We start from the raw sequence: 12,536 nt of genomic DNA on the forward strand, positions 1-12,536 counted from the left end.
ATTATTATTATTATTATTATACTATATATTAACTTAGGGTCGTGATATAAATTCAAAATTCAAATAGTAGGTCGGCCTATGTATCAATCCTTTGTTTTCAACGTGTTTGTCATTGTATGAAAACAAATAGTATGGCACTTTCATACTTTATATGCGTGTTTTAGCTTACATGTCATCACTTTCTTTTCCTTTTTTATTTCTTCCATAACACCATGTCTAGTCAAATACGTCAAACCAAATTGTATAGAGAAAGTGATATACTCCTTTTGTTTAATTTTATATGCATTGTTACTATTTAGAGATTTAAATAAATATATCTTTAGTTATAATTAAATATTTTTACATATGTCGATTATTGTTACTAATAGGAATTTTTAAATAATTTTTATTATGTAAATCTTATTTTAAAACATTTAAATTGATTTAATTAGTACTCTAACCTCGCCGTAAAAAATGAAATGGAGGAAGTATTAGTGATAACGATAGAAATATTAAAATGATGAATAAAGTTGGCTAAGTAAAGAAAACATGAAGTTGTATAAATTAGAATTGAAAACGTACCAAACTAGAGGATTTTTGTATCAATAAATCAAATTATATAAAAATCAAATAAGTTTCACATGGGTCGGAATTGACGCAGTTTTGGACCTTTGACTTTACTTTCTTACACGGCTTGTCCATCTCATTCCACAAGTTAGGTGGCTGGCCAGTCATTTGTAAGTCGGGTCATGTTTGAGTTAACGGTCCATTTAAAAAAAATAAAAAATGATTTTTGATTCCAAAATAAGTTCTATTATTTGGTGTCCTAACATTTTATTGTGGTATATCAATGTTTTACTTCTTTTTATTTTTGGCGTATCTCTTATATAATTTCAAGGGTCAACTGGAAAGTATTTCTATCCCATAAAGGTAGGGGTACGATTTCCGTACATCTTATCCTCCGCATTCACTTATGGGATTATAATGGTATGTCGTTGTTTGTTGTATATCTTAAAAGGGTAGCCTGATGCACTAACCTTCTGCTATGCAAATATTATACGCCACCTTACGCTATATTTCTGCAAGAGACTATTTTCCTGACTCTTATATACAATAAATTAATCTATACAAGAGATAAATATATTTTAAACAAATATAATATACTCCATCCGTTTCAATTTATGTGAACCTATTTGGTTAGACACGGAGTTTAAGAAAGAAGATAGTACTTTTAAACTTGTGGTGTTAAATGAATCAAATATGTTTGTGGCTATAAATCATTACATAAATGTAAATAGTTTCCAAATATAGAAAGGAATCATTTTTTTGGCACGGACTAATAAGAAAATAAGTTCACATAAATTGAAATAAGGGAGTACCTAAATATATTGTTCATATCTCATTGAACAAGTTAAAGATTAACAGTGTTTGTGATTCATTGAACACATTACTGATTTACGTGTAGTAAAACATAAAGTTTGTGATTCATTGAATAATAGTGTGAGATTAGTGAAGTGATTGTAATTTATTGAACTCATTAGTAATGTTACGTGTGGTAAAACAAAACGAGTCATTAGCACAAATTCCCTTATTTTTGGCTGGTCTTTAAGTTTTGCCTCTACTATCTCATTATTTTAGTTTTTACCCTTAACACTTTGGGGTCATAACTTTGGGGTCGTTTGGTATGATGGATAAGCAAAAATAGTCCAGGAATAAAAATTTAGTATTGCCTTATCCCAGGTTTGATTGGAATAAAATTACGAGTTATCCAGGGATTGTTGTATTTTTTATCCTACATAGAGGGCGGGATAACAATCCCGAGATTCGTTATCCCTGGATTGTTGTGTTTTTTTTTTTATCCTACATAAAGCGAGGATAACAATCCTGGGATTAGTTATTCCGGGATAACTTGTTCCCTAACCAAACGAGCCTTTTCAGTTAATAACATCTCACATAACTTAGGTTTCTTCTCCAACTCATCTTCTTCCCCAACTTCATCCTTCTCTCCTCCTTCAGATTTCAAATCCTGGAGCTCCAACTATCAACAATGGTGGATTTCAAATTTCGCCATCAACTTCTCTATAATGGTTTGAAGCTTCCATTAGCATTATCCAAACAATTTTTTCTTTAGTAAATACCCAACCAATTAGGTAACCTCACTTACAGCTCTGAAAATACAATAAGAAAACGGAGAAAATCGAAAAAATGATATCATTAAAGCTATAGAAGTGATAGATCTAATTCGAACATTTGTACAAATGGCCCAATTTGGTGTTATGTGTTGGTCAGTTTGAATTTAGGGTAGTTAAATGAACACCACTAATTGTTCATCAATTTGATGTGAGGAATCTTTACTTTCTATCAAATTTTGTTCTTTGTAGAGCCACCAGAGAGTAATGCCTTAAGGTCTGACTTGACTAACTTTGGAATATAAAGTTATGTCTTAAGGCCTGACTTGACTAACTTCGGAATCTAAAGTTAGGCCTTAATATAAAGTTATGCTTTAAGGCCTTAATGGCCCAATTTGGTGTTATGTGTTGGTCAGTTTGAATTTAGGGTAGTTAAATGAACACCACTAATTGTTCATCAATTTGATGTGAGGAATCTTTACTTTCTATCAAATTTTGTTCTTTGTAGAGCCACCAGAGAGTAATGCCTTAAGGTCTGACTTGACTAACTTTGGAATTCTTAAGGCCTGACTTGACTAACTTCGGAATCTAAAGTTAGGCCTTAATATAAAGTTATGCTTTTAGGCCTGACTTGACTAACTTTGGAATCTAAAGTGGGCAATTGTTAACCGCACTTCTTTGGGGGGTCTTTAAATTTCGCCCTCATATTTGAAATCTTTAAATATTGCCTTCGGCTAAAACCCATAGGTTCCAGGTTCGAACCCACGCGTCAAAAATTTTAAAAAAATTCGCAAGGCAGAGTTTAAATAACTCCAGTTATGAAGAATTCACCAAGTTGCCGACCCAAATACTTATGCCTATTATATAGCATAAGTATACAAGCATAACTTTGATAATTCCTTCACAAGTTTATGCCGGGATCAAAGATAAAAGTTTGCCCATTAGTTGCCCATGATTGTTCAATTTATTTATTTTACAAGATACTTATGCCCTTTCTGGCATAAAATACGTGTGTGATCCGACATAACTATATCCTTCACAAAGTTATGCCGGTGGGGGCATACTTACAACTTAGTTTGATACTAAATAACCTACAATTTTATGCGTTTTTACACTTAAACAAAGTATGAGAATAATTTCTTTTTTAAAAGAAAAAAATCAGAATATAAGGAAATATTATCTAAAAAGGTGAAAAAGCACGTCTCCCCTTGAAATGGGTGGGAGAAACCTCACCTTATGCATTAACCAATCTAAAACCTACTTTAGAACATGTAACATACAAGCATAAGAACCGAACGTTTTCTCCAAATTAATGCCCACAACAACTGAAGATTTGCAATTAACAACCAAAATGCGGCATCTTCAGAAGCAATTAGCAAAAATATTTAAGAAAATTACATTAACGGTGGTGGAACATATTAGTTGCAATTGTCAACTCTTGGATATTATTAGGTGTTTCTTGAAATAGAGGAGGCAGACTCGTAAATCTGGTCAATAGAACCTTCAGCTGGGAGAGAATAATACCATAAGATTGAATAAAAAGGAGGATGAAGTTGCAAAGGAAGAGAAGAAAAGGAGTTGAAGAAGAAAGCTATGCTATTTGGGATGGAAGGGTATTTGCGTCACAAAAGTTTCATTAAATGAAGGGAAGGGCAGAAGTTAAATATTTTAAAACGAAAGACCACTCCTTTTGAAGGGCACTCAGCGTAAAAACTTGAACAAAAGTTTGCATCATCTCATCGCACACTTATTCTAATAGAGTATTATTACTATCATCTTAATACATTTGTTTTAATTATCATGAGATACAAGTGCAACGCACGGATTCAAACCTAGTAGTGAGTAGTAAATAACCAAACGCCCAGGGATCAGGAAAGGAAATACTAGCTAAATTGCATTATGTACAGAGAATGTCTTCCATTGTTAGCAGCTCTGTGGTGCTTACATTTTTAGAAGGATCAATGATGACATTCACATCTCAATCATTTTCTAGTCCAGAAATCTAACCTCACAATCAACTATGCACAATAAAGAATGTAAATATGAACCAACTTCCTTGAAAGAAGACAGCCTTGAGACCCAGATATTCATAACATTTCCTAGTGTCTTTAGAGATGAAATCAAACAAGATCTGAAGGATCTAACTTTCTTGTGGTGTGTTCTGAGGGCCTTCTATAAATACCATCGAAAGGAAGGTTGAAATCTCCAACCGAATCGTCCATGAAGAAGGTCTTGGCCAACCTATTAGAACTCTTCAAGTCAATGTGCTCGTGCTCGTGCTCTTGCTCATCTAGACTTCTGTCGGAGAAATTATCATAGAAATCATGAGGATTGCTGTTGAAATTTGGAGGTTCAAGGAAGCTTGTCTGGGGATCTTCGACTTGTGGTCGACTTCTAGTCCACCACTGGCTCCTGGTAGACTGTGCCATGCTACTTGAATCATCATGATGTAGGATGCTCTCCCTCAAAACAGGAGCTGATGTGGTTGCTTCGAGATGACTTTGTGCTCGGTCATCAAATAGGTGGCCCCAGTTGTCATCAACTGTATCTTCCTTGATTTGCACGAAATGAGATGGCATCCAAGGATCTTTAAGGTGTTCGTTATCACTATGAAGAGGAGGCCTGGATTCAATGCCTCTTGAATCACTACTCGTATTGCGAGGATGCGAGGTATAATACCAATCAAGAATGTAAGGATAATTCCTCTGTCCACCTTCTATCAACCACATTGAGCCAAATCCAGCTCCCAAGTTGTTGAGGGGCATTTCCCTGGAGAACACGTTGTTTCTATCGCTCGAGGCTCTAAAGTTGGGTGAGGCATTCCAGTGCTGTAACTCAGAAGGTCGATATGCAGGTCCTGTTTCATGCACCTGCAGCTTCTGCTCTCTGAACGTTTTAAGTGTTGATAGGAACTGTTTTCCTTGATCATTAGGTTCCCAGGAAGGGTAGCTACTTTGAAAGCTGCAATCATTTGACATGTACTGTTACATTCAAAAGCTCTTAAATCTAACAATAATCTCAAAACAGGCTACAAGTAAGTCATAAGACCAACCTCAGGAATGATTTCTCCATTTTCCCTTGAGAACTTCTCTGCGAGCAGTTGGAATTAAATGGCGATCCATATTTCCTATTGCCATGATTCTGAAAATCAAATAAGCTAAAGCTGCACAGAGAGACATTAACATTATATCAGTGTTTAAAGATTGAAATGTGTGAGCTCCGTCAACGGGAGCCACCAAATGTGAAGGTATAAGCAAGCAAGCTGGTATAATTACTAACCTGCACACATGACCAACACCCTCAACATGAACAGTGAAGTCCGCAATGAAATGCAAAATATCATCTACCCTCTGTGACAACAAAAAAATCCGAATGTCAGGGACCATCATCTCAAGGATTCTCAAGCTATGTAAGATGAGGAAAATTATCCTCAAAAGATGAGATCACCTTTGGGACAACAAATAGCAGTAGACATGGTGTAAGAAAAATTGAGGCCATCTCCTCAAGTAACATCATTCCAGTATACTGCACGGTGAGTGAATAAGAAGTCAATAACAATCTCACGGTACAATGAAGTACTACACAATATGTCCATCGATAGTGAAAGTGTGAAACTCTTTCATAACCTGACTATATATCAATGAAATTCTTCTCTAACAAAAACACCAACATTACATTCCAGAGAAGATTATGACCTACTACTGGAGATACTTTTGAAGAAAACAAAAAAAAAAAAAAAAAAGTTAAAATATGGAAAGCTAAACAGCAGAGTCAAATTTTGAATCTAATATAGAAAAACCAACCCACCTCAAGCAAAGGAACATGAAAAGAACTAAGAAGGTTAAACTGCCAAAAAGTGGAATGAAGGAAAAATCATGACAATGGTCTGCCTAGTCGTGATTTGCTGTGTAAGATTGAACTCTATTAAAGCAATATTAAGTTATTAGCTCTAAAACTGATTGTTTAACGAATCAACCACTTACTGTGGTAAAAATTATTTGTTAAAATTAAAAATGACTTTCTTGGAAAAACTAATAATATGTACGCTCTAAATGAAATCCTTAAACCTAGACATGAGTTACTTCAATGAAGTGCCCGTTTTCACATTTATCTGCTTATAAGAAACCATAGGGAAAAAAGCACCTGAAATAAAGTTTCAAACTCATTTCGTACGGCCTCAGTGTTTTCTTTCCCTCGCCATCTCTTTGGCATATAGTGTGTATGTTGGACAACAAGTGACATTGCTCCCTGTGGGTCAAGGACAAGAAGCTCATCTGTTATTGCAGCCCGGCTTATAGCTGTTATAGTTCCAAATACAGCAGCATACCAGAACAAGTTGCGACCAAATATCTGCAAGATTTGAAGCAAAAGATAAGATGCAGTATCAGATTGCTCTAACAGCAAAAATGAGCAGCTTTGCAAACAAGTGTTTGCTGGCTGTGGAAGTTAAGTAATTTACATGGCCTTCCAGCAGAGATTCTTCTAGAAATGCAATGATAATAAGAACAGCAGCAAATCCACCGGAAACAAAAGAAATGAACTTTGCGATGATAGATATAATAGGCGATGGGAATTGCTTTAGATAATCAGAAGCATGTATGACACTGCTGTTGATGCGATGCTTAAACAAATGGTCAACCTGAGGACAAAGAAGATGGCACATAAGTATAAAAGCAAAAGCCATAACAGTTAAGAATGAAGACAGAAAGCACCTACCAAATCGTGGAGAAAAAGAGCTTAAAAACCATAATTTCACATTCTCACTAGAATGTTACCTCAGTACACACAAAAACAACCAGACACACAAAACCAATCAATTGCCTCAAACCAAACTAGTAGGGTTGGCCGTATGGACCTGTTCAGTCAGCTCAACCCATTCCATTTAGCTAAAAACATATATGTTACATAAATATGTTATAAAATGTCTATTGTGCAATAGAGGGTGTATGAAAAATATAGAAGCAATGTAAAGCTGTAAGGCAACACGCTTGACAAGTTATAGTGTACCCATATGAGTAACCTGAAAGCAGGAGAGAAAAACGCAGTACACTAAACAGCTTTACCCTCCCCATTCCCAAAACAACCGGGACCAAGAAGAAATAAAGAGAGATCAAAATAACAACTTCCATGTTTTTCAACCTATCAAGTTCATACCAGAGAAATGATACCTCGTTGAATTCCCTAAACATCCACTTGGAAAGATTTGACCATCTTCGAGACGATGCTGTACTTGGATGGTTGTAGAACTGTTCAGCATGCCTCAAGAAGAGATACACCAGCATGAATATGACGAGAAATGGAGATAAGAGAAGCATTATAACTCCAACAATCATAAGCCTTTTCTTTAATGTTTTAGGATCAGAAATGAAGTCCCTCCGTATACAAAAGTTTCTGCAGAAATAAAACACCAGTTTAGATAGTAGAAGTGGAGAACAAAATAGGGAAGATGTGTGGACAAAAACAAACTTCAATTACTTATATTACTAATCACTGCATGGAAATTTGACTTCAACATAGGTGTATACTGTCACATACCTGTCAAACATGCTCTGCAGTATGCACCAATTTAAGGTCCATTCAAGGGTTTTTGTCAGTATTAGACGACTACCCACATCATTGGGGCCACAACTGATAGCTGGACCAGCGCCAGGTACCCAGTGAGAAATACGGAAAGCAAGGAGCCCTTTGTTAAGCATTCCTATCAAATAATTTTCCTTCCGCATTAATCGCATAACAACATCATGAATAGAAAGATTCTTGACTACACAAAGTTGTTGCAATTCTTGCAACTGAACAACTCTTTCAAGAATAGATGCCCATGGAATGGTTTGTATCTCATTGTCTGTTACATGAAGACTGCACACAAACATAACACCATTGTGGTTAGCTAGAGGAATGACGAAAGAAGTATTGGCAATGAGCTAACAACATGCAACAGAGAAAGACAACACTCAGTCAACATCCTGAGTTCCCAGTAATTATAACTAAAGCAAGAAGAAGAAATGAATGATATTCCAGAAAAATTGAATTTCAGAATCTTTTAAAATATTTCAGCTCACCTTCTGTAGTAGAACTGACGGATTGCCAGGGTTTCTTTTAGCTGTGCGAAAAACCTTAAGAAGCAAAATATCCAGTAGACAGAAAATATCCCCAGGTAACCCAAAACAATGGCTTTAAAGAGCGTGAGAGGCTTCAATGGGTGCAGATGGAGAGCTTCATTGGCCAGATCACAAGGCTTAATTCCAGATTCCACAGCATCCATTCCACATTTGGCGTTGCGGAGCCCATTCCAATCAACGTACAAAAGGAAAAACCCAGAAAAACATATGGTGAAAGCTAGGCTCAGAAGCTCAAATATCCACTTTATAATAATGCACCATAATCCTTTCTCACAATAATAGTTGTAGAGCCTCTCAAAGAACAAGTCCAGATCAGCAATTGGTTCAACATTCACGCTCTCACCATTAAGAAGCCCAGATGGGCTTTCACTACCTGGACTTGGTGTTCTGCGATAGTCCGACAGTTCGATTTCAGGAGGCACATTATCAAGCAATCCTGTTCTCAAAGCTGATTCGCCATGCCGTTTCCATTTGAATATGTTAAGGCCATTAGCACCTTTTTGTCCACTGAACATCATTCATGTACGCTGACGATATGCAAAACCATTCCCCATGGACCAAGTAATTAAAATATAGCACTGAAAAGTAAAGGGGGGGAAAAAATGTCATTCTTCAGATGGTCTTCAAAGTATGAATAAGTATTTCATGTTTTAGCATTCCTTAAATGGTAAATCCGATCTCAGATGCATAACAAAATAATAATAATTGATTTATCTAAAGTTTTCTTTTTCATCATATAAGTTACTACCTCTGATGGGAAATACTAACATTAAAATATATGAGAGTCCCCAGAACTCCAGCCTTTTATGCTATTAAGTACCAAATATTAAAAAACAAAAGGGAAGCAAATTGTCTACTTCAGCCTTGAGTACTATGTCTTTTGGTCCTAGTTCTGCAAGTCTCAGTTACCAAAGAAACTCAAAGCATGAACCACGGATAACATGAAAACAAAGGTCATAACTCATAAGAACGGCAGATTCAATATTTTGCAAGAAGTTAGTTAAGGAAATACACTTGCTTGTTGGACTTGTAGTAGAAAGCTGCTGGACCTTTAAGACTTTTTTTTTATCAAGACTGCTGGACCTTTTAGAATTTAGACATCCCAGTACTCAAGCACATTTTAGTAATTTTGACACATTTTAAAAAGTATTCAGCAGATCGGAGCTGGTTCATGGATCTCTGCTTTTTTACATATGGGGTTGCATGTCCCTACTCAATCATAGGAGAAGAGTAAGTATTAAAAGTTCCTTCCCTCCTAGTATTTTCAAGGGAAAAATCAATGGGGTTTGATGTGTTAATTGGCGTGTTAGGAGGTTTGAGGAGGCATTGAATTTTTTTATTGATGATTAAAAAAGAGTAAACCAAGGAGAAAGCGCTAAAACTGCAGATAGAAAAAGCGCTAAAACTGCAGATAGACCTAAATACTAGGAAAATGAGAAAGTGGGAATAGAAGAAACATGAATGCTTGCACAACCATGGGCAGCAGGGAGCAGGGGGGAGTAAGGAAAGGTAAGGGAACTTCTCTAAGTATTTTGTCCATGAAACAAAGAAAATCATGGAAGGTGTGGAATTTAAATGACCCAGATAGACAGCGATAAGGTGGGCCTCATCAACAAAATGGAGCATGACAAAGTGTCACCAAGAGCTGGCTACTTAGTTCCTACAGTGTTCCTATTCTCTAGTCCAGAGACAAATTGGAATACATAACAGATATGGTAGTTCAGAGCATATGGAAAGCCGTTCCTGGAGTACACAAGCCTAGAATTCATAGGTCAGCGGGAGATTTTTGGTGATCGGAATAGCCGAATTGTGTCCTTGTTGGAGAAAAATGCTCTTCTCAATCTCCTCATGTAAATCAGATACAGTAGCTAATACTTTTTTTTTTGTTGTTGTTGTTGCATAAGATGTACGCTAATACTTCAAGAGTTCATTTTCGGAAGTACACAGAATGTAGATCCAACAATGAATTATTACAGGAGTCACCGGAAGTAAGGAGGACAAGACTTTTCAAATTTCATTGATGAATTTGGCTAATTAACTTACTAGTATCCGGAGAATAGTTTATATAAACCAATAGAATATTTGCTCCCCGCATTCACAAAATAGAGAATATATGCTGAATTGAAAGTGAGCTGATATATTACTAAAAACCATGCCGGGGCAGGTATCTGATCATGAGCTGATAATGCTCGATTGCACGGAAATATTTAACAGTCGAACACATCTTAAATTTAAGTACATAACCACAACATAAGGACTTTAAGGCCGAAGACAGCATAGTGGGACAATTATCCAATTATAAAAGACCAATTACAAACGACCAAACAAATTGAAGATACAAAAGGAGGATTTGAGGAGTTGATTAAGGAAGTTTCAGAAGAGTAGAAACTAATATCGCAAAGATACTTGACAACTTAAGCTTATGTCAAAGATGACTGGAGTCAAAAAAAAAAAAAAAAAAAAACTTATGTGACTCAGGTGAAAAACGAGCAAGAGGGGACATTGTTGGAGGAGGAGAAGCTACAAGGGGGCAGTTGAAAGGACAAGTTGGGAGATCTTAGTAGCACAGAAGGTGAGCTGTAGAAAAAAACGAGGATGACGAGGTTAAGGAAGGGAAAGGCAATACTTAAATTTCTCTCCTAAATGTTCATGGAAATAAAACTCTACCAGGAAAGATTGACCGTCGTGAACTTTAGGAGAAGAAGGAAATCCGCGAGGGAGCAGTACAAGTTTTTTTTTTTTTTTGTGTGAGGGAGCATATCAACATTTATCCACTGAAATGCAAGGGTAGATGCCGGTTTTAAATGGAGTGCGACGTGGAGAATCAATCATCCTGCTTTCTCTTCGGTTTATTTTATTGCGTAACTAACATAATCATCTACTCACATAGTTGAGCAAGGTTTTCCAAAAAAGATAATGCAGCTATCAGTTACAGTAGTCAATATAGCAGTCGATTGGTCTGTAAATAAAATTGATGATTCATATAACCAATTCCAACTAATTTGGAATTAAGGCCATCCTTGATTGATATCTTACTGGTTAACAATATTCCAAAAGCTATAACTTTCTAATTACCAGTCCCGATTATCTTTGTATCCATCATGACACTGCATAATACAAAATACAAGAGAACAATGATATTTACCAGAACTTAGATTCACTATCTCCACCAATACCCAGCTGAAATTCTCAATATACCAGAAAGTAAACAACTTGATGAAGCAATTCGAGAAAAAACCCAGTTGGGTAAACTAAAAAATCCTTCTTTTAGTGATAATTGTGCTCAAACCCGTTTACCGTCCACATTCAAACTATGGTGCCTGATTCTCAATAATTCAAGAATCCCAGTTGGGAAAACGATCTTTTTTTCTTTTGATGATTATAATGTTTGTACCAGCTTGCCCTATCTCCTCCAATATCCAAACAAGCAAAGGTATCACATAAACCAGCCCACTAAAGCTATGATATAAACTAAGAAAATAGGTTTTTCTCCAACAATTCAAGAATCCCAATTCGGAAAGTAATCTTTTTTTGTTTCTTTTGATGATTATAGTGTTTGTACCAGCTTGCCCTACCTCCTCCAATACCCAAACAAGCACAGCTATTACATAAACCAGCCCACCAAAGCTATAATATATATGGGCTCAAACTGAGGGTTATAGTGGGGATTTAAACTGAAATTTCTAGGTTTTTCTCATACAATAAAGTTATAAAGTCAATAAAAACAATAAATTTCCCTCAAGACCCTTTATATGTATTGCAAACTCTATGAAACTAAGTGTGCATTATCCTGAACCCTAACAAAAACAACCCACAATACAAGATAGATAACACAAGAGAACAATGCAATTTACCTGAACTTAGATTCACCAATACCCAGCTGAGTAAACAACTTGATGAATCAATTCCAATCAATTCAAGAAATACCCAAGTTGGGGAAACTAAAAATCCTTTCTTTTAATTATGGTTGTGCTCAACAATCCAAAAACCCCACTTGGGAAAGTAATCTCTTTTTGTTTCTCCTTCTCAAAAAAATGATCTTTTTTTTTTTTTTTTTTTTTTTGGTTCCTTTTGATGATGGTGGTATTCAAACCAGCTTGTAACAAGGATTAAAACCTCAAATTTTCTAGGTTTTTCTCCTACTACAAAGTCAATAAAAAACCCAGTTGGGGAAACTGATTTTTCTTTCTTTTGATAAAGGGAATTCTCAACAATTCAAGAATCCCAGTTTTCTCAAACAATTCAAGAATCCCACTTGGGAAAGTAATCTTTTTTTCTTTTTTTTTTTCCTTTTGATGATGATGGTATT

The 12,536-nt window shown here is 35.8% G+C and overlaps 1 protein-coding gene across 2 annotated transcripts; it reads right to left on the reverse strand.

Moving 5' to 3' along the window:
• Positions 1-3,976: 3,976 nt before the first annotated feature.
• On the reverse strand, positions 3,977-12,307 carry LOC132060076 (autophagy-related protein 9). 2 transcript variants are annotated; one of them, XM_059452949.1, is made up of 10 exons: positions 12,082-12,307; positions 8,168-8,805; positions 7,644-7,964; positions 7,277-7,499; positions 6,568-6,747; positions 6,252-6,458; positions 5,556-5,633; positions 5,388-5,458; positions 5,161-5,271; positions 3,977-5,069 (listed from the first exon to the last, which is right to left on the reverse strand). In XM_059452949.1, exons 2-10 carry the CDS (start codon positions 8,743-8,745, stop codon positions 4,229-4,231), a joined length of 2,610 nt encoding a protein of 869 aa, XP_059308932.1. In that variant the 5' UTR covers positions 8,746-8,805; positions 12,082-12,307; the 3' UTR covers positions 3,977-4,228. The 2 variants fall into 2 exon arrangements, with proteins under 2 accessions (XP_059308932.1, XP_059308933.1); XM_059452950.1 differs by lacking the exon at positions 12,082-12,307 and adding an exon at positions 11,373-11,952.
• Between the last annotated feature and the right edge of the window lie 229 nt (positions 12,308-12,536).

This window comes from Lycium ferocissimum, chromosome 6 (assembly GCF_029784015.1).
Source record: "Lycium ferocissimum isolate CSIRO_LF1 chromosome 6, AGI_CSIRO_Lferr_CH_V1, whole genome shotgun sequence".
NCBI lineage: Eukaryota > Viridiplantae > Streptophyta > Magnoliopsida > Solanales > Solanaceae > Lycium > Lycium ferocissimum.